The 24,859-nt window shown below is 42.0% G+C and overlaps 1 protein-coding gene across 3 annotated transcripts in view; it reads right to left on the reverse strand.

The window, feature by feature from the left end:
* Positions 1 to 22,690, reverse strand: part of tjp3 (tight junction protein 3) — a 43,113-nt gene extending 20,423 nt beyond the window's left edge. The window contains exons 1-13 of one of the 3 annotated variants that reach the window (XM_060941366.1): positions 22,595 to 22,667; positions 19,609 to 19,773; positions 7,014 to 7,070; positions 6,568 to 6,692; positions 4,646 to 4,748; positions 4,212 to 4,479; positions 3,813 to 3,916; positions 3,512 to 3,704; positions 3,322 to 3,400; positions 3,140 to 3,240; positions 2,722 to 2,803; positions 645 to 748; positions 392 to 476 (exon numbers count right to left, since the gene is read on the reverse strand). In XM_060941366.1, coding sequence (XP_060797349.1) covers positions 392 to 476; positions 645 to 748; positions 2,722 to 2,803; positions 3,140 to 3,240; positions 3,322 to 3,400; positions 3,512 to 3,704; positions 3,813 to 3,916; positions 4,212 to 4,479; positions 4,646 to 4,748; positions 6,568 to 6,692; positions 7,014 to 7,061 — 1,292 coding nt within the window. In that variant the 5' untranslated portion in view covers positions 7,062 to 7,070; positions 19,609 to 19,773; positions 22,595 to 22,667. Of the gene's footprint in view, positions 1 to 391; positions 477 to 644; positions 749 to 2,721; positions 2,804 to 3,139; positions 3,241 to 3,321; positions 3,401 to 3,511; positions 3,705 to 3,812; positions 3,917 to 4,211; positions 4,480 to 4,645; positions 4,749 to 6,567; positions 6,693 to 7,013; positions 7,071 to 16,229; positions 16,387 to 19,608; positions 19,774 to 22,594 lie in introns of those variants that run through there. The other 2 variants (XM_060941365.1, XM_060941364.1) reach the window with 2 other exon arrangements.
* Positions 22,691 to 24,859: the final 2,169 nt, after the last annotated feature.

A 24,859-nucleotide genomic window follows, 5' to 3' on the forward strand; every position in this document is an offset into this window, starting at 1 on the left:
AAGTGTGTTTTAACAGATAGCAAATTAGTCACATATGCTAGATAATGGTATTTAATCTGCGGTATATACACATGGTATAGAACCTGCTAGTTGAAATGCAGTGATGGGGTGTTGAAACAACATTATGACGAGAGCATGACACACTACAGAGAGAAAACGTCAAGGAAAAGCAGGGGTTTTCCAAGTATGTGGTTTAGTGACAAACCTGGGCAAGTTAATTCAGAGGAAGTAGTAAATCTGCTCATAAAAGAGCTCTATGGCTTTATTTTGCGAGATGAATGAAGCCATAGAGCTCTTCTATTAGGAGGGTTGGCACTCACTCGGCGTTAACTTCCCCAGGTTTGTCACTAAATCATGTATTTGGAGCTGTTACGGGTGTAATAACTCTTACTTGTATCTGGAGTGACCATCAGTCCTGGGACTCTCCCGTCTTGGGGGTGGAGAGGCACTGCGGTCTGAATCAGACTCGGAAACCACTGTAATGCAGAACGTTTTCTTAGCACGAGCTTCTGGCTATTGACCATTTTAATAGGATCAGATTTCAAGGCAAATCAAATATTCTATGAGGGGAAATTTTAAATATAACTTTGCTGATTGTTGACTAAATTCTTAAAAAAAAAAAAAAAAAAGCGTTTGGGACAGACCTTTGCGTGGCCGTGGCAATGAGTAGGAGCTGCGAGGAGCATTCCAGTTATAAGGGACAGGAGAAGCTCGAGGATTTGGCAGTGCTGATACCCCTGAGAGCACTCTGTAATGACAACTACTCATTTACTCTCACATTAAAACCGGTACGCATTTCATTATGGAGCACTTGCATGTGACGTCACAGCTGATCCAGATTGTGACAGACGTCATCTTGTCGGTCAAACGCCATATTTCCGCCTTCTACTTCTACCTTTTCTTCTGGAAAACCCTACTATATACAATTCTACTACAATGGCTGTGGCTACAAGCTCTCCCTACCTGTGCACGTTTTTTTTATGTTTTTTGTGTGTATTTTTGCGTGTTGTTCGTCTGTACCGGACTTCAATATCCACTACAACCGTATGGACTTACTGGACATTGGTTTCCAGCAGAAAATGACGGTTTGTAGCGATTTCCATCGCATGCACAACATTCCGGACGAGGAAAAAAACAAAAAAACACCACATTCCGGACGAGATAGCGAGACCAGCGGGGTCTCCGTGGATTGTTATCGGAAGCAAAGCGAAGGAGGCGGCGGCGGCGGGAGAGGAAGCAAAAGTGAGGCTGTAGAGCCGGCCTGTTGACTAAGCTCAGAAAACAGCCACTCAAACCTCCACTGCTAAGCCTCTCTCTCCAACGCCAGATCCATGGTAAACAAAATGGACAATTTGGAATTACAGCTGGAATTACCTTATTCTATTCTATACTAAGTAACTTTAAAAACGCACAATGGAATTCAACACGATATCATTTTAGATCCATGCATATATTTGAAATTTATGATATTGTATGTAATGCACACACATCTTGAAACATCGATAAAGGACATTTATTGTCAAACTCAAGAATTAATTCACAATAAAAAAATTCAAAGTGACAGTTGGTCCATGTTCGGACCGTCATGCTGGAGATTCTGGGTCTGTGTCGTCCAGGGGTCTCAGCAGCAGTGACTGAGGGTGTCAGGAATCTGTCACGGAGGTGAGCTAGCCTGATGTGCTGATCCTGAACTGGCGTCGTGACTCGAGGCTGACCAGGGCGTGGACGATCCCTGGTGCTCCCTGTCTGTCTGTAACGCTGACTCAAACGGGAAATGGTCGAATGATGAACACCGAAGTGCCGGGCGACCTCTGTCTGTGTACTTCCGGCACGCAACATCCCGATGGCCTGTTCACGTTGATTTTGGCTTAGGCGTGGCATCTTCAATAATGACAATTTTCCCATCATTTCCCCCGGGTATTTATAGGCAAGATTGTGTGTGTACAGTGTATGCAAAATTTGTCTGAAAATTAAAGCCTGTCCATGTCATTGACTACCCGAGTCATATTGTACGTTATTGAGTACAACTCCCTTAAATTCTGATTTGAGCACAGATTTGGAACTTATTCGGGCGGAACGAAGTTATTTTTCCATTGTGATATATTTCTTTTCTTCTTGAGATAAACTCAGCACGAATTCAGCAAGTTTTATCAATGTGCGTTTTTAAAGTTACTTAGTGTATAATCGGCTGGTCAGTGCAGTACTAGTAATACTTAAGTGACTTACCCATCCAATGAGGATTATTTTCTTCTTTACAAGATGCCACATCTTAGGGGGGGCTGACAAATCCTGAATTTCTGTAAAGATAACTGTCCAGAGATTTATAAGCACGCAGTGCTTCACCACTGAACAGCGAGGGAAAGTTAATGAGGTAATTATACATGTCTGGGTATTCCACCTCTGGCAGTTCAATATCCACTGACACGGTCGTGAAAACTACGTCCGGTAAGCCATAAGGGTCACTAATCTGTAGATCGTTTATTTTAGACATATATCTAGTTATCTGTTCATTAGAAAAATGAGCCGTGTAGTCCGTCGGTTGAAATTGATCCATTCTGTACACGAGTGCAGCAGTATTCAGCGGTGTTTTTTACCGACAAGATGGCGTCTGTGTACTTTCCGGTCACGTGACTGCAAGATCTCTATACAAGTTAATGTGATGTAATAGGAATGTGTAGAGCAGTTCAGAGGTGATGTTTGAAGCCTGTTGTGAAACTTTACCTGTACCGGTCTCGACTGTCAAGGCTGTCGTGTTTAGCCGGAGGAGGGGATCTGCTGTGGTCTGATTCTGACTCTGACGAGACTGCGCATGAACCAGGTAATAAAATCATTATAGGATTTTGATGATGACGATGATTATAAACAAACTGTTATCTATATTCAGAACATCTTTCCTTTCATTAGTTTTTGAAATCCTCTTTCCTTTACAGAGCAGAATGATGCAATAGAAAGTTTATTCATATAAATCTTTTTTTTGCTAAATGGACAGCCTTTGGGGTGGGGGGACACAAGAAAAAACAACTCATCTTTGACACATGCATATCAGATTATACACAAAACGGCTGCCAGATCTTGAGTGACGAGTGAAAAACCTGACTGATCAGTGTGTTTGTTTCAATAACGGTTAAGACAAACTGACCTCTGCGTCGAGGCATTGCATAGGAACTTGGCTGTGACCTGTTGGAGCGCAGATGGGGTGAATCACGAGCTTTTGAGGAAGGAGGAGCCTCACCTCGGGTTCTGAAACACAACAGACATTTCTATATGGGCCATTTCCACCTTCGGCGTCACAGGACTGACTGTTAGGAGTGTGCCGTTTACCTGCGTGTGCGACGCTCTCGGGTCGGCGCACGAGATGATCGATTCCGAATGGGGACGTCCATATCCAGATCAGAAATGTCTGACGGGAAATAAAATTTATGCATGTTTTCTGGCATTTATAAAAGCACATTCATTCAGAATAGACATTGCAGCGAGTTTGAGATTTTTATTTTTAAATTTAGTGACTCACCCTCCAGCTCTGAGCTGCTGCCGCCGCCACCCCTCTCCTCAGCACTGTTTGGAGGGCTGTCCTGCACCTCAGGGATACTGACCAGGAACTTTCTGCTGTCCCTCAGGACCACCATGCTGAGTTTACCTCTCGATTTCTCCACCAAGTGCTTGGTTTCCAGCAGGGAGAGGTTCTCTGTCGTCATTCCGTTAATCTAAGGACGATTTCATTTATTTTTTAGATATTATTAACATTTTTAAATCAATAATCAGGTTCAAGCAGTATTCAAGAGCATTATACCTTGTGAATGAAAGCATCTCACCTTGAGAACGAGATCTCCCTCCTGCAGTGTGCCTTCTTTAGCAGCCAGACCAGTGGGAGTCATGTGCTTGATGAAAATCTGACTCCCTAACTTCATCCCATACTCTAAGAGAGTGAAATTTTGCACAGAAAACAAAGCATTTATGTTTGTTTTGCAATATACATTAGTGTACCATAATTACCTGCACATTTGTTAGATAAATGGCTCATAGAATACATGTATGCTATCTAAATCGAGTACAGTACAGCTTCTCAACCGTGGTCCTGGAGTACTCTCTGTTTTCCCTGCTTACAAACACTATGGCGTGCATAACAGGACATACTCCAGGACCAAGGTTGGGAATCGGCACTCTAAGGGATAAATAAAACCTGTAAGCGTTCATATGGCTCATCCCCTCACCGTCTGTAGGTTTCAGCTTCACTAGCGTGGCTCTGACAGGTTTATCTGAAGTGTCCTGATTGGGTAGCCTCTTGAAACCTGACATAAGTGCCAGGTCGTGGCCATTGCGTTCAGGTGTGATACTCCGAGGACGCCGCCCATACTCCGAGTCCGACCCACGCCGAGGTCTCCGCTCATATCGGTCATTGTCCAGCAGGTTTGAATGTGATGAAGCTCGTGTGGGCCTGCCACTGACCGGGACCTGTATTGTGCGAGGCCTCTTCACTGTCTGCAAAAGACGACACCAGCCACGTTAATTCCTTCATCAATATGAATAGTTTGGTCTCTCAGTAACCTTTCATGTAAAACACAGAATCTTACTACAGAAGGAAACCAGAGACCAGAGCCTGCCGAGTAGCAGATGAAGCACTGGTTTTGTGGGTGGTTTTACTCACAATGTTGGCCGTTTTGCCACAGCTCTTGAGGTGCTGAATGGTGTAGTGTGAAGTGGTGTTCTCCATTGACACCCCATTCACCATGACTATCTGATCCCGTGTGCTGTACAGATGAGAGTATAATAACATTTCATTATGGAATTATGTACATTTTAATCTGGATTTTTCACCAACTATGCTAGCATTTATGAGCAACAAGAAAAAGAGCACTACTCATGGAGTATAACAAGGGGCATCACAGTGGTTAGCACTGTCACCTCCCAGCAAGAAAGTCCTGGGTTCGAACCTGCTGACTGACTGGAACCTGTGTGTGGAGTTTACATGTTCTCCTTGTTCCTGCATAGGCTTCCTCTGGGTGCTCAAACAGTCCAAACTCCATGTGGATTCGGTCAACTGGCTACTCTAAGCCCATGTTTACATTAGACCGTATCAGCGGATCATCAGATTAACGTTTTTAAAAACGATTAGTGTGCACACAGCAACACCAATACACGAATTGCGTGCACACAGCAACACCAATACACGGATACGCTCGGCTCCGCAGGCATCCTGCGCTCCAAATCACTCCGCCCTGAACAGCGAGTGCCCTCTGGAGGGTGCGCACTCCGGCCTTGCGCAGCTCACAGAGCGCGCGAGTGAAGTGCACAAGCTGTGATTCGGGACTGAGCCGCTGTGTGTGATCCCAGTGCATATCACTTACCACTTGCAAGTGGCAGGATGGCAAGCCTAAAGACAATCATAACTACACAATGGGCAGTATTTGCATCAGTATTTGCAGTATTTTCATACTTTTATACTCTTTAATGAAAGGTGATACAAGGCAGAAGTCCGCGCCGTTTTTCAGCAGTCGCGTCACATGACCAACGCCAGCGAATCAGGAAGGTGGAGGTCACAGTGACATTGTCCAATGACGACGCCAGCTAGAGCTCAGCACAGCGTATCCGCGTATTCTCAATGTTTACACAGCACCGGACCAGACACGATCTGGGTTGAATACGTGGACCCTGGCGGATTCCCGTTTCCCGGCGTTTCCAGGCGGTTTAATGTAAACGGACAGTGCATCCGCGAAGAAAACGAGACAGATACGGTCTAATGTAAACTTGGCCTAAATTACTCATGGGGTGAATGTGAGTGAATAGCTGTCGTTAGCCCTGTGTCAGATTGGTGACCCGACCAGGGCGAACCCCACCTCTCACCCAAAGTCAGCAGGGATTGACTCCAGCTATCCGTGATCCTCAGTAGGATAAGTGGATGGATGGGGTTGCCAGACTGATTAGTGGTTTAATCATTTGATATTTTGAAATTGCTTCCAATTATATTATATTAGATAAAACTTTGATCCCTTCGGGAGGGTTCCCTCAAGGAAATTATTTATTTTATATAATTCCACTAATTTTATATAAATAAATAAACAAAACAATCAAAAACACACACGCGCGCGCACACTTTGTCCAGACAAATAAATTAAAAATCAGTTGGGAAATCTGCACAAACTGGCAACAGTGGGTAAAATGATTCAGGAGATCTCTTAGATAAGATAGAACTACGCCAAAAGTTTCAAACGCCCACAGTAGGACTTTACAGTTAATACAAAGCTAATGTAAACACAAAAAAGGAGGAAAAAAAAAAAAAGATGGCATAATATGCTCTGCTGCTTCCTGATAAGGACCGCGTCACATTAAGTTTGCAGATATTTTCTTACTTAAAGAGACAACAGCCTGTAACACAATAACACACCGCTCTATATTTTATAATCAAACAGAATACATTTTTTCATTTTACAAGGCTGGAAAATTATGCCATGTTTAAACACAGCATGCTTAGGTGTTTGGGCTTGTAGGTTTTTCATGACAACATGACAGGTTGGACAGGATTAGCCTGGAGGTGCAGGAGGAAGTGATATATACACAAGAGGAACTCACTGGAGTCTGCCCATAGCTGGGCCGCCAGACACCACATCAGAGACGATCACAGCCGTGTCCCCACTGGCTGGGTTTGGCTTGTCTCTCCCGCCCGAGATGGCAAAACCAAATCCAAACTTGGGATCCTATAACAAAAAAAAAAAAAAAAGAGGGGTGTGGAGAAAGAATGACGCAAGAGAATGTGAAAAATCTGCATATTCTAACAGAATAAGTGGATCACATGATATGAGACATTCAAAAATGCAGGGTGTGTCCTAGTGAGATAAAAAGTACTGCTCTGGTGAGCCACTGGCTAGCAAATACGCTCTTGCTTTTACATTTCCTTGCCATCGTGTACCAAGTTTCACCCTCTTTCTTAACTCTTTAGGACTTCTAAAGGAGAGGCAAAAGTGTAGGAAAGCTGAAAGGAAAAACAAACAAACCAACAACAACAAAAAAAACCTTACTTTGTTTAGCGTCACCGTGTGCTGCTCCCATATCGTCATTTCCTCCATGTCCACCTTCTAAAAACAAACAACACGTTTAAATGATAAAAGCCCTCCTGTAGAGTTACAGGTGCAAAGCATCAACATGCAGCAAAAGAGACTCAAAACAGCTCCATGAGCAAGACAAGAACGGTGCCAAGAGTACGCTGATCGAAGGCCTTGGTTTTTTTCTTCCCACTCCCTGACTTAGAGGAAGAGTGACTCAGCTTGAGCATGCTCTCACCTGCTCACTACATTCCTAGAGGGCAGGTAGAGGGGGTGGGGCCTGCAACATGACACCTCCCCCCCGATAAGGAAATGCATAATACACAGCACTGGTCTCTGTGCACATTCTCTTCATGGCCAGCATACCAGCTTGTTTCGACATGAAACACTTCAAAGAGTAAAACTAAGACGAGACCATGACACACGGCTCAATAACTCACCCTCACCTGAAGTGCAACACAAAGAAAGATGAAACCGATACTGAACCAGAAATAAACTTCAGCCTAGCCTCATTGTGTTTTCCATCCCCCCTCTCTATAATTTAAGCACGGAGGACTTTAGAATCAAGAAGATTTCAGCGAACACCAAGGCATCTCGCTTTTTTTTTTTAAACAGTTGTCAAGAAACAACAAACATGAAAAAAAGAACAGAAATAAGACCGACAATTATAAAATATAATCTACAAAAAAAACAAACAAACAACTGAGCCTCATTTATTAAAACTGGATAAGAATTCATTTAAAAATAATTTACAGGAGACTTCTAAGGTTTCCCCCTTCATAAAAAGCTACGTCTTTATGACTCTACACAGAGGTGCTTCTCTAACCATTAGGCCATGGCTTCCCCACGCCATGTGCCAGAAACAACACCATGACATTTATTATGGTGTGGCTCTGCTGGGTGTCTGGTGGACAGCAGTGAACCAGCGTCTTCTTACATCATTACTATATAGCTACGATAGAATATCAAACTTGATATGCCAAACAGCTGTCTGGTTACATACATCACATCCATGCATGTTGGCGCACACATAGCGCCATTAGGACCAATTACCATGCACCTGGTCCTGATTAGAGTGCAATCACAGTGCATGCATACAAGGACTCTCAGTAACACACAGACTTTGTGAAGTAGAAATTCTGTACCCTGTGCCTGATGTTACCAAGCCTTGTATTTTGTATCGCTTTTCTGGTTTGAACCCCGTTAGTGTTTTTGGACTGTGGAGTATTGTATTACCTCTGATATCCTGTCTGTGCCTCGTTTGATCACTGCCCATTTTCCAACTCTGCCCTTGTCCCCGTTTTGGATCGGTTTGCTAGCGTGCTTTCAATAAAACTCTTCCTGCACTTGCATCCGTCTATCACCCTTACATGACAAAGTGTTAATTGTCCAACAAGCTGGTGGACTAATAAAATTGTTTTAACAAGTTTTATATGAAACGGTCATTAAAATTTCCCTTAAATAAAAAAAAAAAAAAATTATATAATCCCACTTTATTTTTTAAAAAGCACATTAAAAATAACCACTGGATAAAAACCAATCCATCCTAGGTAAATAAAGATACAAATTTCATTGGCCAGTAGTCAAGTGTTTGAGATACTTTGTCTTGCACTTATGATCGGTTTCCCTGTGGTGGTACATGTTCGTCGTTCGTATGGACATCGCATGGTCACGAAAGACATCTAAAATAAGGTTACCACATTACCATATTCTCTTAAGTATGGAGCTCCACTACCAATTCTCTCAACTACATCGTAGTTATATCAGCTATGTAGTACAGGAATCTGAGGCTACAGATTTCACAGGCTCATCAACACCGGACAATTGAAGGTTCAAATCTTTCCAAACTGTCCAGATTTGGTGAATCTGTGGACACTGTAGCCTCAGAGTCCTGCTCTTTACTGACAGCAGAGGAACCCAGTGTGGTCTTCTGCCAAGCTATTGTGCATTCTGAGATAATATTCTGTTCACCACGGTTACAGAATGGTTATTTGAGTAACCATAGCTTTCCTGTCAGCTCAAAGCAGTCTGTCCATTCTCCAGTGACCGTCTGAAGAACTGCTGCTCACTGATTGTTTATTGAATTTTGCACCATTCTGTTAAACTCCAGAATCTGTTGTGCGTGAAAATCCCAGATCACATTTTCTGCATCCTGATCACTGATGTGATTAACTGAAACTCATGACCCGTATCTGCATGATTTTATGTACTATGCTGCTGTCACAGGATTGGCTGAGTGGATCACTGCATGAAGCAGTAGGCGTACAGGTGTTCCTAAGAAAACGGTAAGCATGTGCATATAAATACAGTGGTGCTTCAAAGTTTGTGAACCCTTTAGAATTTTCTATATTTCTGCATAAATATGACCTAAAACATCATCAGATTTTCACACAAGTCCTAAAAGTAGATAAAGAGAACCCAGTTAAACAAATGAGACAAAAATATTATACTTGCTCATTTATTTATTGAGGAAAATGATCCAATATTACATATCTGTGAGTGGCAAAAGTATGTGAACCTCTAGGATTAGCAGTTAATTTGAAGGTGAAATTAGCGTCAGGTGTTTTCAGTCAATGGGATGACAATCAGGTGTGAGTGGGCACCCTGTTTTATTTAAAGAACAGGGATCTATCAAAGTCTGATCTTCACAACACATGTTTGTGGAAGTGTATCATGGCACGAACAAAGGAGATTTCTGAGGACCTCAGAAAAAGCATTGTTGATGCTCATCAGGCTGGAAAGGGTTACAAAACCATCTCTAAAGAGTTTGGACTCCACCAATCCACAGTCAGACAGATTGTGTACAAATGGAGGAAATTCAAGACCATTGTTACCCTCCCCAGGAGTGGTCGACCAACAAAGATCACTCCAAAAGCAAGGCGTGTAATAGTTGGCGAGGTCACAAAGGACCCCAGGGTAACTTCTAAGCAACTGAAGGCCTCTCTCCCATTGGCTAATGTTAATGTTCATGAGTCCACCATCAGGAGAACACTGCACAACAATGGTGTGCATGGCAGGGTTGCAAGGAGAAAGCCACTGCTCTCCAAAAAACAACATTGCTGCTCATCTGCAGTTTGCTAAAGATCACGTGGACAAGCCAGAAGGCTATTGGAAAAATGTTTTGTGGACAGAGGAGACCAAAATAGAACTTTTTGGTTTAAATGAGAAGTGTTATGTTTGGAGAAAGGAAAACACTGCATTCCAACATAAGAACCTTATACCATCTGTGAAACATGGTGGTGGTAGTATCATGGTTTGGGCTTGTTTTGCTGCATCTGGGCCAGGATGGCTTGCCATCATTGATGGAACAATGAATTCTGAATTATACCAGCGAATTCTAAAGGAAAATGTCAGGACATCTGTCCGTGAACTGAATCTCAAGAGAAGGTGGGTCATGCAGCAAGACAACGACCCTAAACACACAAGTTGTTCTACTAAAGAATGGTTAAAGAAGAATGTTTTGGAATGGCCAAGTCAAAGTCCTGACCTTAATCCAATCAAAATGTTGTGGAAGGACCTGAAGCGAGCAGTTCATGTGAGGAAACCCACCAACATCCCAGAGTTGAAGCTGTTCTGTATGGAGGAACGGGCTAAAATTCCTCCAAGCCGGTGTGCAGGACTGATCAACAGTTACCGGAAACATTTAGTTGCAGTTATTGCTGCACAAGGGGGTCACACCAGATACTGAAAGCAAAGGTTCACATACTTTTGCCCCTCACAGATATGTAATATTGGATCATTTTCCTCAATAAATAAATGACCAAGTATAATATTTTTGTCTCATTTGTTTAACTGGGTTCTCTTTATCTACTTTTAGGACTTGTGTGAAAATCTGATGATGTTTTAGGTCATATTTATGCAGAAATATAGAAAATTCTAAAGGGTTCACAAACTTTCAAGCACCACTGTATATGTAAAAGTGATTTGTCGTCATGACACTCTCTTATATAATGTACACTCACATGAAATGAAAAGCCACATTTCTTTGTCGCCCTGTCATGGAGGCAGCTATTATCATCATGTGACATAACAGCAATGGCACCATTGAGGATTTGTGCATGCAACCCACTGAGCCATACAAAACAACAACACCGTCCTACATGCGCTGGTTTTATGCACCTTCACGGTCAAAGTTAGCATCAGTAAAGAGCTGCAGGGTTTAGCACAATTTGGGACACAGCCGAGAATAACAGCAGCAGCGAATAACTAGATCACACACACAGTCCACAATCATTGGCACCCCTTGTAAAGATTAGTGAAAAGGGTCAGAAAAAAAGAGAAAAATCCAACCTTTAATAAATAAAAACAAATACCTCAAGAAATAAGTATTTTCATCAAAAATGCATGTGCCACCATTATTGGTGTTCACTGTTGGGGAGTTACAAGAAAAAGTAACATCTTGGGATTTCCAAGTCTCCAAAACCACCATCAGACTCCACCTCCATGCCAACAGATTTGGAAGGTTTGCCAGAAGGGAAAAAATAAATTAAAAATAATATTTGACTGGAACAGTGTTCTATGGTCTGATGTAACAAAAATGGAGCTTTTTGGCAATAAAACACTCAAGGTGTGTTTGGTTTAAAAAGAAGGATGGTTATAATTAAAAGAACCCGATCCCAACTGTAAAATATGGTGGCGGTTCTGTGATGTTTTGAGACTGTTTTTCTTCCAAAGGCCCTGGAAACCTTGTTGGAGTACGTGGCATCATGGACTCCATGAAATACCAGAAAATTTTAAATCAAAATCTGTCTGCTTTTGCCAGGAAACTACAACTGGGTCATCATTGGATCTTCCAGCAGGACAATGATCCAAAGCAAATCAACACAAAAATGGTTCACTGACCATAGAATCAAACTTCTGCCATGGCCATCTCAGTCCCCTGACCTGAACACCACTGAAAATCTGTGGGCTGAGCTGAAGAGCACAAGAGAGGGTTTGGGACCCTGGATGATGTGGAGAGACTGTGTAAAGAGGAGTGGTCTCAGATGCCCTGCATCTCCAACCTTATAAAATGTTATAGAAGACTCCGTGCTGTTTTACTGGCAAAGGGAGGTGGTACAGAGTATCGAATGCAGGGGTGCCAATAATTGTGAAGGCCACTGTATGTCTATGTAATTGTGATGTCAGAAATGCAGATGGCGGCACGGTGGTGTAGTGGTTAGCGCTGTCGCCTCACAGCAAGAAGGTCCTGGGTTCGAGCCCCGTGGCCGGCGAGGGCCTTTCTGTGTGGAGTTTGCATGTTCTCCCCGTGTCCGCGTGGGTTTCCTCCGGGTGCTCCGGTTTCCCCCACAGTCCAAAGACATGCAGGTTAGGTTAACTGGTGACTCTAAATTGAGCGTAGGTGTGAATGTGAGTGTGAATGGTTGTCTGTGTCTATGTGTCAGCCCTGTGATGACCTGGCGACTTGTCCAGGGTGTACTCCGCCTTTCGCCCGTAGTCAGCTGGGATAGGCTCCAGCTTGCCCGCGACCCTGTAGAAGGATAAAGCGGCTACAGATAATGAGATGAGATGAGAAATGCAGATTTAGAAACGTTTGAAGTACAAAACAATGAACAACCTTAAATAAATAAACAGCATTACCTTTAGTCAAGTTTCCATTTCCTGATAAATCTAACTTTAGGATTCTCACAGATCAAAATTAACTGTCAGTTCAACCCCTTCACCTGTAATTATTTGCCTGAAGTAAAAATTATGATTTCATGTCATGTTAAATGAAACCTCATCTCATCTCATTATCTCTAGCCGCTTTATCCTGTTCTACAGGGTCGCAGGCAAGCTGGAGCCTATCCCAGCTGACTACGGGCGAAAGGCGGGGTACACCCTGGACAAGTCGCCAGGTCATCACAGGGCTGACACATAGACACAGACAACCATTCACACTCACATTCACACCTACGGTCAATTTAGAGTCACCAGTTAACCTAACCTGCATGTCTTTGGACTGTGGGGGAAACCGGAGCACCCGGAGGAAACCCACGCGGACACGGGGAGAACATGCAAACTCCACACAGAAAGGTCCTCGCCGGCCACGGGGCTCGAACCCGGACCTTCTTGCTGTGAGGCAACAGCGCTAACCACTACACCACCGTGCCGCCTGAAAATGAAACCATTTTAGTAAATGAAATGAATGCCAACTCCATAAATAAAGTAGTACTATTATTTCCCTTATAAAATATTGTTTTAAATGATCAGGAAGTGCTGGACTAATCTTGTGGTCTGTTTTGTCAGAATGGACAGATCCATTTTCTCAGTGATTTTTCAGATGTTTAGAAATGAAGGATAAGCAGAATTGGGTTTGTAAACTGCTAAATTGTAACCTGTGGCGTGATTAATGTTTAACATTTGCCATTTAAAACGGTTTGAAGAACTCATTCTGTCACTGTGTACTTCCATGGTTACAGTGAAGTGTTACATTTTGATTGATTTTGATGTTTACATCATGATCCCATAAACTCCCTCTGACCCGAGTAAAGCCCTGTGGGGAAAACCCCACCTTCGAATTTCGAGCACGCCCTCGTTGCTACTCCTGCACTCAATCACACGGTTGCAAGACAGCAGTAAAACTCTGAGGAATGCACTAGAACACACCTAGTTGGCAAGAATAACACAAAGTGTGTATGTGAACATTCATTTCATAAATGCTTAAAAGTCACAGGAATACATGAAGCTGCAGGATCTCTGTTAAAGATGCACAATAATGAGCTGAGAATTCACTAACGGGCTCTTCGTTTTGTCCCTCTGGGGAACCCTGAATGATTTCATGTAGCATCTTACCAAAACATACAGGAATCTAAGAACCCTTAAGAAATTTAGTCACAAAAACAAAAAAACCCTTACTAAACTTTACTATTTTTAAAATCTAAATCATTTTAACATCCAATCAGTGATTTATTATTGTGAGGAACAATAGTCACATCTGATGTTATAAAACTACTTATTTCTAAGAAACCCACACCATAAATCAGGAATCAAACACTTGGGAGTGTGCGGTTAGAGGAAAATAATCAACGATGAGGTGCTGTGATGTGGTCTAATCTAAAGTGGAGATACTCTTTCCACAACAATTATTTAATGTTTTTTTTTTCCTAAAAAAAATAATTTGGCATACTTTTTATCCATTTATAGTTACATTTGATGTTGTGAAATGCACATGAAACAGGTTGTCACTTATGTTAAGCAGCTATAAAGAGTCGGTTGATCGTCAGTCGCTCTTTTGAAGTTTATAAGGCAAAAAAAAAAAAAAAAGTTCAGCTATTCATGTTAAAGAGAAACTGGAAAACACAAACCCCTGGTCTTCATGACTTTCCAGTGTGGGAAATTTTAAAGCGACAGCTTTACTTCTGACAGTTGTAAAATGTTGATACTGGAGAACCCTTCCAAAAATGCTAAGAAAACGTCCACATACCAACAAATATTTTTCCTCTCTTTAAAAATAAATAAATAAATAAATAAATAAATAAAAAGTAGGCTATCCTCCAGTCCCGATGCATGTTATTATAAAATGATAACATATTAGAACAAGTGTTTTAACATGAAACTTGCTGCTGTAACTATTGAGTATAAATGTAATAGAGAATTTAACAGCACTGTCGTATACATTTTTGACGAGTCCTACAACAGGTACATTGGAAGAGTCATGGTGCTTTATAAACTTTCCCCAGCCCAACAAAGTTTTCAGGAGTGAGGAGATTACTCATTCTGGTTTCTCGGTAAAATGCAAAGCTTTGAGAGAGAGATGTTAATAAGATAAAAAACAGGGACATCCCATAACATTAAAAAGGTAGCTACACTACCGTTCAAAAGTTCGGGGTCACTTTGAAATGTCCTTATTTTTGAAAGAAAAGCACTGTTCTTTTCAATGAAGATCACTTTAAACTAATCAGAAATGCACTCTATACATTGCTAATGTGCTAAATGACTATTCTAGCTGCAAATGTGTGGTTTTTGGTGCAATATCTCCATAGGTGTATAGAGGCCCATTTCCAGCAACTCTCACTCCAGTGTTCTAATGGTACAATGTGTTTGCTCATTGCCTCAGAAGGCTAATGGATGATTAGAAAACCCTTGTACAATCATGTTAGCACAGCTGAAAACAGTTGAGCTCTTTAGAGAAGCTATAAAACTGACCTTCCTTTGAGCAGATTGAGTTTCTGGAGCATCACATTTGTGGGGTCGATTAAATGCTCAAAATGGCCAGAAAAATGTCTTGACTATATTTTCTATTCATTCTACAACTTATGGTGGGAAATAAAAGTGTGACTTTTCATGGAAAACACAAAATTGTCTGGGTGACCCCAAACTTTTGAACGGTAGTGTATAACCATTAAAACGTACAAGGTCATTCATGAGCTACAGTAAACATACAGCGGTAAACACTGGCCAGTCGCTGTGGTACAAGCAGAAAGCAGAATAACACACCTCAGACTGGACCATTATCAGAAATTAAAAATACACCGTGTATAAAAGTTTTGTATAACTGCATGGTCCGTCATGTGTTATTCCTTACACATCAACCAGTCACTCCCCAGCCGAAAGGAAGAAAGCCTTTTAAACAGCTGGACTATGACCCAAGGTTACTTTATGACCTTGGGGAAGATCAAGAAAATGGCTTAAGCAGCTTTCTTTAACACAGATGACAGATATTTGCACGCCTGATGCGTGTTTGATCAGAGTTCTGACACAGAAAGATGAAATCAGACATGTAAATATCTGTGTATTCTGTGTTTAGGGAAAACCCACAAACAAACTAACTGTTCAACTCTGTAGTACGTGACCAGTTTTCCATTTTATACAAAAGTGCAAATTATTTTAGGCCAATAAAAACCCCTCTTGTACCTCAGTGTAGTCGTGCTTCTGTAATACTTCGCATCGAGGCCTCGGAGAACGATATTTTGTACACTATTGCACACTTGTACATTACATAGCTAGAATGACAATAAATCTCTCGATGCTAAACCAGAGGTGCTGATGTTTATTCTCAAAGTTACACTAAGACACCATATGGCAACAGGTTCAGCAAGGCAACAGGTGCAGGGAGTGTGGTTAAGGTCAAGTCCCTGCATGACAAAGGCAGTGAAGTCTAACAGTCATCAACATAAAAATGATGAACGACCAACTTCTTTGAAACACAAGATAAGCTGAACTGTGCTCGTGTACCATCTACAGCTGAACCAAGCCTGGCTGCGGACTCACCGGCTCTTTGAACCTCACCTCCATCTTCAGGCGACGCTAAATAAAGCAGGACGCCACCTCTTTGAAAAATCTACTGGAAAAATCATGCAGGTCTCCTCATGTTATACAAACTTATCCAGTGTCTTCTGATCCACAGTGAAGCAAGCTGATCACAGGGGCTTTGTCCACGAAAAACACTATGAGCAGACTGCACCTGACTCAGTGGAGCGCTCCACCCACAGGCTTGCCCACTCCCTAGATGCTTTCAAGTGTGGGATTTGGTAGGAAATTAAGGTGGAACATGAATCCCCATGGTAATTAAGCTCCCTCACTGAAAATAAACTGCCTTAAGAAGCTGGATCATAATGTATAATGATGCCAGGCAATGAATCACCTGGTAACCAGGCTGCATGAATAATGAGTAAAAAAACAAAACAAAACCCACTACACTATCATAAAACACCAAAACAAACTATTATACTCTCAAAATCCACATACATAACTTCTGTTGCCTTAATTTTGACAACGCTGACCACTGCTGGCAACGACTGAAAGACAGACAGTGCCTGCTCTCTGAATGTACACACAGTCTTGGTTACACAAGGAATCATTACCACGGCGGGTTAATAATTGATAAACCTTTTAGGAGGGCATTCACTGCCAGCCCTGGAGAGGCTCTGGTATGCGCTACATAGTTTCAGGATCAGGAAGAAGCACAGGCCTTTTTTCTCTCAGCGATCATCAAACATGTTATCTAATCTCGGAAAACGTGGCGTAGAAAAGAAAAGCATGTTCATTCCCACAACTTTCCTTCAGCTGGGGTACAATCACTCGTCATTACAAACCGCTAAATCTCAAACAGATCACAGATTTATTCATCGGACAGAGATACAATACATCCATCAGTGGAAACAGGACGACTAGAGGACCAACGCTGGGCAGATATTACTTGGGTGCTGGATCATGTGTGGTCCTGGTGAATCAGGTACAGCTGATTTGCTGGGGTTGTAAACACCTCACCGTTACTGCCGTGTTGAGAAACTGTCCACTGACCAAAAATATTCATCTGAGCTGGAATGTGCTTAGAACATAACCACTGATGAAGGGTTAGAGAGACACGACCCAACCAGGGGTGTGGAAGATTGTGATCAATTCTAGCGAAGACAGAAGAATTCCCTGATAGTTAGCAAATCTGAATTATTCCCAAAAAGAATGTGATTATACGTTTCACATAATCACTTCTACACCTCCAATCATCCCACAACTTGTGGGAAACACTGAGGTTTATACGCATTTCTATATTAGAAGTAGAACTTATAGTTACATTTAATGTTGTGCAACATCCAAGAAACTAGTTATTACTTCCTGTTATCACAAACATCACACCAGATAAACAGCTGCTCCCTCAGGTTCACTGAGAAATCAGAGAAAACCGCAGTTTATTATTGAGAAACAACACAACAGACTTTTGTTAGACTCTTTGGTGACAGAACAAGTAAAATTACAGCTGGAACCAGTAACACTGGAGACTCCTTACAAAAACACTAAACATCTTACAAAACACTTCACTAGATCGATGATTGGATGGTTGTTATATAAATAACAGCACATTTTGAAAGTGCTTATTATTACACTTAGATTATGTGTAAGCTGCTGCTTCTTCCTCCTTGTCCTGCTAGGTCAGGGTCCATGTGGACTCTACTTATCTCATATTAACTGGAGCATACCATAGTTTCATGCCAGATGCCCTTCCTGCCACAACCCTCCTATTTCTGGGCTTGGGAAACAACCACTCTCATTCATATTCTCTCTCTCACACACACACACACACACACACACAATTTAGAGTAGCCAATTACCCTAACTGCATGTTTTTGGACTGTGGGGGAAACTGGAGCACCCGGAGGAAACCCCTGCAAACTCCACACAGAAAGGCCCCCACCAGCTACTGGGCTAGAACCTAGAACCTTCTTGCTGTGAGGCAACAGTGCTAACCTCTACACCACCGTGTCTCCTGTACTGTGCAAGTTGTTACTATAGAAAGGATAATTTATTTGAGCAAGTCCATTTAATGTATAAAATCTTGGAGCAAAAACTATGGTCAGAACCACCGTTCTAGAAAACTAATCAACGCCTTCTGACCAATCAGAATCGACAACTCAACAGTGCTGTGCTACAGATGAGATATCGATATGATGTCCAGAACACCACATGGGCTACACTGAGGAACTACATACCTAAAAAAAGTGTACCTGGGAAATTAAACCACCACCACACGTTCCTGGTCTTCTGTTCAACATACACATAGATTGGGTGTTAATGTTTAGCTCAGAGGAAACTTCCCACCCTGGGGACAATGCGCTTGAGAGGACACAGCTGTTTCTCTCTCTCTCTCTCTCACACACACGACAACACAGTGCTGATGTGTAAAGGTGTGTCCTTACAACAGTATCAGTAAACATCTTCATTAGAGGAAACCTGGTTCGTTCTCCTGCCCTGGCTGTTGACTAAAGAGCCACTTCCTGTTACACAGAGACAGCTATGTGCAAGAAATAGTCTTCTCCTTCTCTCACCCTCTGTGTGCGTGTGGGGGTAAATGACGTGAGATTTAGTCCAAGAATGTTTCAAAGAAAAATATTTTTCACAGTAAGGTATACACTACAAAGAGCTGTTACATAATCCAACACAATGTTCTGCATAGTTTGCTGCTACAGGTGTGTGTTGGAAAAGTGAGAGATTTGAGATTCACACACTTGTGTAGATTATGGATAGTTTGGGAATGATGTATTGTGAAACCCAGAGAAACTAGAACTCAAGTAGAGAGCAGTGAAGGTGGTTCAACCAGAAGGACAGGTTAGAAATTAGAGAGAGGGAGGGAGAGAGAGAGAGAGAGAGAGAGAGAGAGAGAGAAGGGGGGGTTCATTCATCCATTTCATCCACTACAGCAGGAGTGTTAAATTACTGACTTGTTGCCACTATTCCTCATAAATAAGAAACCTGGATGATGAATACAAGACACTGTTGTTCCTCTTCACTAATGACCGGGTGTACTCCTAAACAGATCCCCGTTTACCAAGTAGTGCTCTATAAAGGGCGTTAAAAAAACACTTTCACTATTCTATAGCACATGTACTGCAGGTCACTGTGTGAGAGCAGAAAGACAGGTTCCAGTTTCAGCCCATGTTCATCATGGAGACACAACAATGCAGCATGAATGAAAAAAAAAAAGGGTCCAGTTCAAGACAATTTTAAAAACTTTAACGTGAAATTCTTTTTTACGTGATTAATCTCGACTTCTAAATGAAATTAAAAAAAAAAAAAAAAACTTGGAGTTCTCTTTGACTCCACCCTTATGTTTGAACCCCATTTTAAACTAATTACTAAGAATGCCTTCTTTCACCTCCGGAATATTGCACGTCTCCGCCCTCTCCTCTTGGAAACTGATGCCAAAATGTTGGTCAATGCATTTATTTTTTCTCGTCTTGACTACTGCAATTCTCTCTTTTCTGGTCTCCCTGCCACACTGCTCAGTCACCTGCAGTACATCCAAAACTCAGCAGCTACACTGGAAAAAGGGGAAAATGGGGGTTGTGAAATTTACAAAAATGAAATTAATATACATGACATGATTTCTTTATGCTACCTCTCTGAACATATATAAAATCATGTAGAACTGATTGATTTTTGAGGAATGTTAAATCTATGAATTTCAGTCATGTTGGGAGAAAAAAAAAAAAGTTATGTTTTGCTTAGTAACTCCGCCCATTTTGAAGACGTCAGCAGTGGGTGCAGGTACACGAGCTCGGCAAGGCCAGACATTTTCAAATTCAGTCCACCATAGAGTATTAACTTTAATCCAGCAGGGAAGATATACAAAACCAAGGAAAAAAAAAAAAAAACATTTGGCTTCAACAAGTTAGTTATAAAACGCTGAGCATGCAAATCAGTCACGTTAATTTAACATGGGATAATTAAATACAGCTAACATAAAAAAAACCCTCCATATTAGCAAATAAAACGTTTGACAAAAAAAATCTGTGTTAACATGAATAAATCATGTTTGTTAAACATGACAAGTTGGTACATTGAACATGACTAAATTTGGTCAAGTGAACATGATTTTAAAGGGCACATCTTGGGTATATTTAGGAGCAAGATCAATGTAATTCTCTTATTTTATATTAAACTTTGGTCAAATGTCTGTCACATTTTGCGCAATTTTTTTACCTTGCACAATACCAGAAAAATTCAGTAGAATTCAAGCCATTTGAGGCGAATTCGTCTGCCTCTGAAAAAACTTGCCATTTGGATTTCCCGGCAAACGTTGATTTTTGTGACGTCACGTGCGGGATGCCTCCTTCTGAATCCCATGTCAGCGTTGGTTTGTTTATGAGAAAACGACCTGGTGGTTTTCTGCAAATTTCTTCAACGTTATCACGCAATTATTAAAATGGTTAACAGATGTATCGTAGGAAGGTGTAGCAACACCAATCTTGATGGGATTAGTACTCATTGTTTTCCAAAAGACCGGACAATGAGAGAGAAATGGGAGCGCTTTGTGCGAGGCACCCGGAAAAACTGGCAACATGCAACAGACCACAGCATCATATACAGGGCTCACTTCATAAAGCCCGACGACTTTGAGAACTATTTGCAGTGGGAAACGGGCTTCAAGAAGCAACTTGATCTGAAAAAAAGACGCAGTTCCATCTGTTAGAATGCCCAAAGCAACACCGTCTCCATTTGTGTCAGCGACACCAAAGGAGCCAGCCGTGTTCGTCTCCCCTGACAGAAGGTGAAGTGCCGTATCCACGGAGGCCCTCGAAGCCGAGGACCAAGCAGAGCCGAGAAAAAGACCAAGCAAAATCAGCAATTCACAAGTTGACTGTTGCCAGGGTAAGAAATAAGACAGACTATACTCTAAATTAGGTGTTCCTGTGTTTGTCCCTCAGCCTGCTGGCGGATCCGCACGTGATGTCATGAATCTGGAGCAATATCGCTCCAGACTCCCTTGGGATTTTTCCAGACGTATTTTGTTATTTGATATTTTTCCTGCTGTAGACAGATGGCCTTATGCAAAATTATCCTTCTGGATGAGTGTGTAAAGGGACGTACTTATATAAAACACTAAATTGGTCCAGGATATGCCCTTTAATGTGTGCAACCGATGTACATGATTTTTTCACTTTAAATCCACAGCCTATTTTTTTTTCCTTTCAGTGTAGAGTCCTCACACTCACATCACTCCTGCTCTACAGCAACTGCCCTGGTTGCAGTTATCTCTTGGATTAAATACAAAATCTTGCTCGTTTCGTCTCGTTATCTCTAGCCGCTTTATCCTGTTCTACAGGGTCGCAGGCAAGCTGGAGCCTATCCCAGCTGACTACGGGCGAAAGGCGGGGTACACCCTGGACAAGTCGCCAGGTCATCACAGGGCTGACACATAGACACAGACAACCATTCACACTCACATTCACACCTACGGTCAATTTAGAGTCACCAGTTAACCTAACCTGCATGTCTTTGGACTGTGGGGGAAACCGGAGCACCCGGAGGAAACCCACGCGGACACGGGGAGAACATGCAAACTCCGCACAGAAAGGCCCTCGCCGGCCACGGGGCTCGAACCCAGAACCTTCTTGCTGTGAGGTGACAGCGCTAACCACTACACCACCGTGCCGCCCACAAAATCTTGCTTTTAACCTGTAAAGCTCTTCATGGTTTCGCCCCTTCCTATCTCTGTGAGCTAATTCGTTTGTACTGTCCCTCCAGCTTCCTCAGATCTTCTGTCTCTGGACTTCTCACCGTCCCACGTTTTAAACTGGTATCTGTGGGTGGCAGATCATTCAGTGCTGTTGCTCCTAAACTTTGGAACTCATTACCACAATCGCTTCGTGGCTGTTCCACTCTCTCTTCCTTCAAAGCCAACCTGAGAACTTTCCTCTTTACCTCACACTACTCTTCCTAGTGTGGCTTTTTTTTTTTTTAAGTCCTGTGTAAAGCGTCCTTGGGTTTGTGAAAGCCATTATGTAAATTTAACATTGTTGTTGTTATTATTATTATTATTATTATTATTATTATTATTATAAATAAACCCCCTAAAACAGAAAGTAGTGTAAAGCTGGTGAGAAGCACCATGGCTGAGGGTTAAAGGTCTTTGAGTCAGTTCATAGAAAAACACTGTGAAACATTTGAACCATACAGACAGTGTTTAATAACTAACACACACACATTTTAATCCATTTCTCTAATCAAACGCCCAACTAAATTCAAACCTTTAGCTCCAGTCCTCTCCACCAGAGAACAGCACTCCATTTACACCACAAATGGCACGTTTGAAATAACATGAAAACAACAATATAACAGAAAAAACCAACAATTTTTACCTCAGAAGTGCAAATGTAAAGAGAACCCCTTGTAAATCCACCTGTTTCCGCCTGTCTCACCGCTCTCCTACTGCGCCTACTGTCAGGTGCACTTTACCTGAAGACATGGTGGGCGTGGCTACGATGTACGTCATCTGGTGACGTCAGTTGATCCGCTCTTTTACTGAATTTGTACTGACGTTTATTCGTTTACTTTTGATTAATTTGCTACATTTAATTCATTTAAATTACTTCTTTTATTTATTTCTCATATCAGTATTTGCATTTACAGCGCCCTCTACAATTATTGGCACCCCTCGTTAATTAAGATATGTTCTCAGGCTTCTAAGAATCATTTTTTTTTAAATAATATAGGACAACAATGCAAAAAAAAACAGAGAAAAATCCAACCTTTAATTCAAGTGCATTTATTCAGTGGGGGAAAATATCCCACATAAGAAATAATTATTTTGCATGAAATCATGTGTGCCACAATTATTGGCACCCCTGATGTTACTTTGTACAACTCCCTTTTGCCAACAAGACAACACTTAATATTCTCATCTCATTATCTGTAGCCGCTTTATCCTGTCCTACAGGGTCGCAGGCAAGCTGGAGCCTATCCCAGCTGACTACGGGCGAAAGGCGGGGTACACCCTGGACAAGTCGCCAGGTCATCACAGGGCTGACACATAGACACAGACAACCATTCACACTCACATTCACACCTACGGTCAATTTAGAGTCACCAGTTAACCTAACCTGCATGTCTTTGGACTGTGGGAGAAACCGGGGCACCCAGAGGAAACCCACGCGGACACGGGGAGAACATGCAAACTCCGCACAGAAAGGCCCTCGCTGGCCACGGGGCTCAAACCTGGACCTTCTTGCTGTGAGGCGACAGTGCTAACCACTACACCACCGTGCCGCCCACACTTAATATTCTCCTATAACATTTCACAAAATGGGAAAATACAGAGAGAGGGATATTCGACCATTCCTCTTTGCACAATCTCTCTAAATCATCCAGAGTCCTGGGTCCTCTCCTATGCACTCTCCTCTTCAGCTCACCCCACAGGTTTTCAATTGGGTTGAGGTCTGGGGACTGAGATGGCCATGGGAGGAGCTTGATTTTGTGTCTGGTGAACAATTTTTGTGTAGATTTGCCCACATGTTTAGGGTCATTATCTTGGTGAAAGACCCAGTGATGACCCATCTTCAGCTTTCGGGCAGAGGCCACCGGATTTTGATTTAAAATGTCCTGGTATTTCAAAGAGTTCATGATGTCATGCACCCTAACAAGGTTCCCGGGGCCTTTGGAAAAGAAACAGGCCCACGGCATCACCGATCCTCCCCCATACTTCACAGTGGGCATGAGGTGCTTTTCCGCATACTCGTCTTTTGTGATGTATTCGAGTGTTTGTTGCCAAAAAGCTCTATCTTGGTCTCATCTGACCAAAGCACATGGTCCCAGTTGAAGTCCCAGTACCGCTTAGCGAACTTCAGACGTTTACGTGTATGCTTGTAAGGCTTTTTCCGTGCATGCCTCCCAAACAGCTTGTTGGCATGTAGATAGCGCCTGATGGTTGTTATGGAGACTTTGTGACCCCAAGATGCTACTCTTTGATGCAATTCTCTAACAGTGAGCTTTGGAGAACTTTCTACTTCTCTTACCATCTTCCTCACTGTGCGTGGTGGCAAGACAAACTTGCATCCTTGTCCAGGCTTGTTTGTTCCAGTCGTTTTAAACTTCTTGATGATTCCTCTGACTGTAGATCTGGGCAGGTGTATCCGAGTGGCTATTTTCTTGTAGCCATTGCCTGACTTATGAAGGTCGACACACTTACTTGAATGGTGTGTTTTCTTGTCTTTCCCATGTTGAAGAGTGGATAAGAGAAATAGGCCTCTGTGTCACATCATATTTATACCCCAGGGAAACAGGATGTGATGAATTACTAATTAAAGGTTCCTAGATACTCTGATGAAATTTATAAACTACAGTAGAAATGACAGAAATGCTTCAATTACATTTATTTTCTAGGAATTGTTATGGGTGCCAATAATTGTGGAACAGGTGATTTTATGAAAAATAATTATTTCTTAGTCAGGGATTTTAAATTTTTTTTTTAAATTCACTTGAGTTAAAAGTTACATTTTTCTACAATTTTCAGTGTGAGATTATGCTTCTGCAATAAAAATTGAATTTATTTTAAGGCTTTTAACATATCTTAACCAGGGGTGCCAATAATTGTGGAGGGCGCTGTATAATGACCTTCATATCAAACC

Source organism: Neoarius graeffei, chromosome 15 (assembly GCF_027579695.1).
Source record: "Neoarius graeffei isolate fNeoGra1 chromosome 15, fNeoGra1.pri, whole genome shotgun sequence".
NCBI lineage: Eukaryota > Metazoa > Chordata > Actinopteri > Siluriformes > Ariidae > Neoarius > Neoarius graeffei.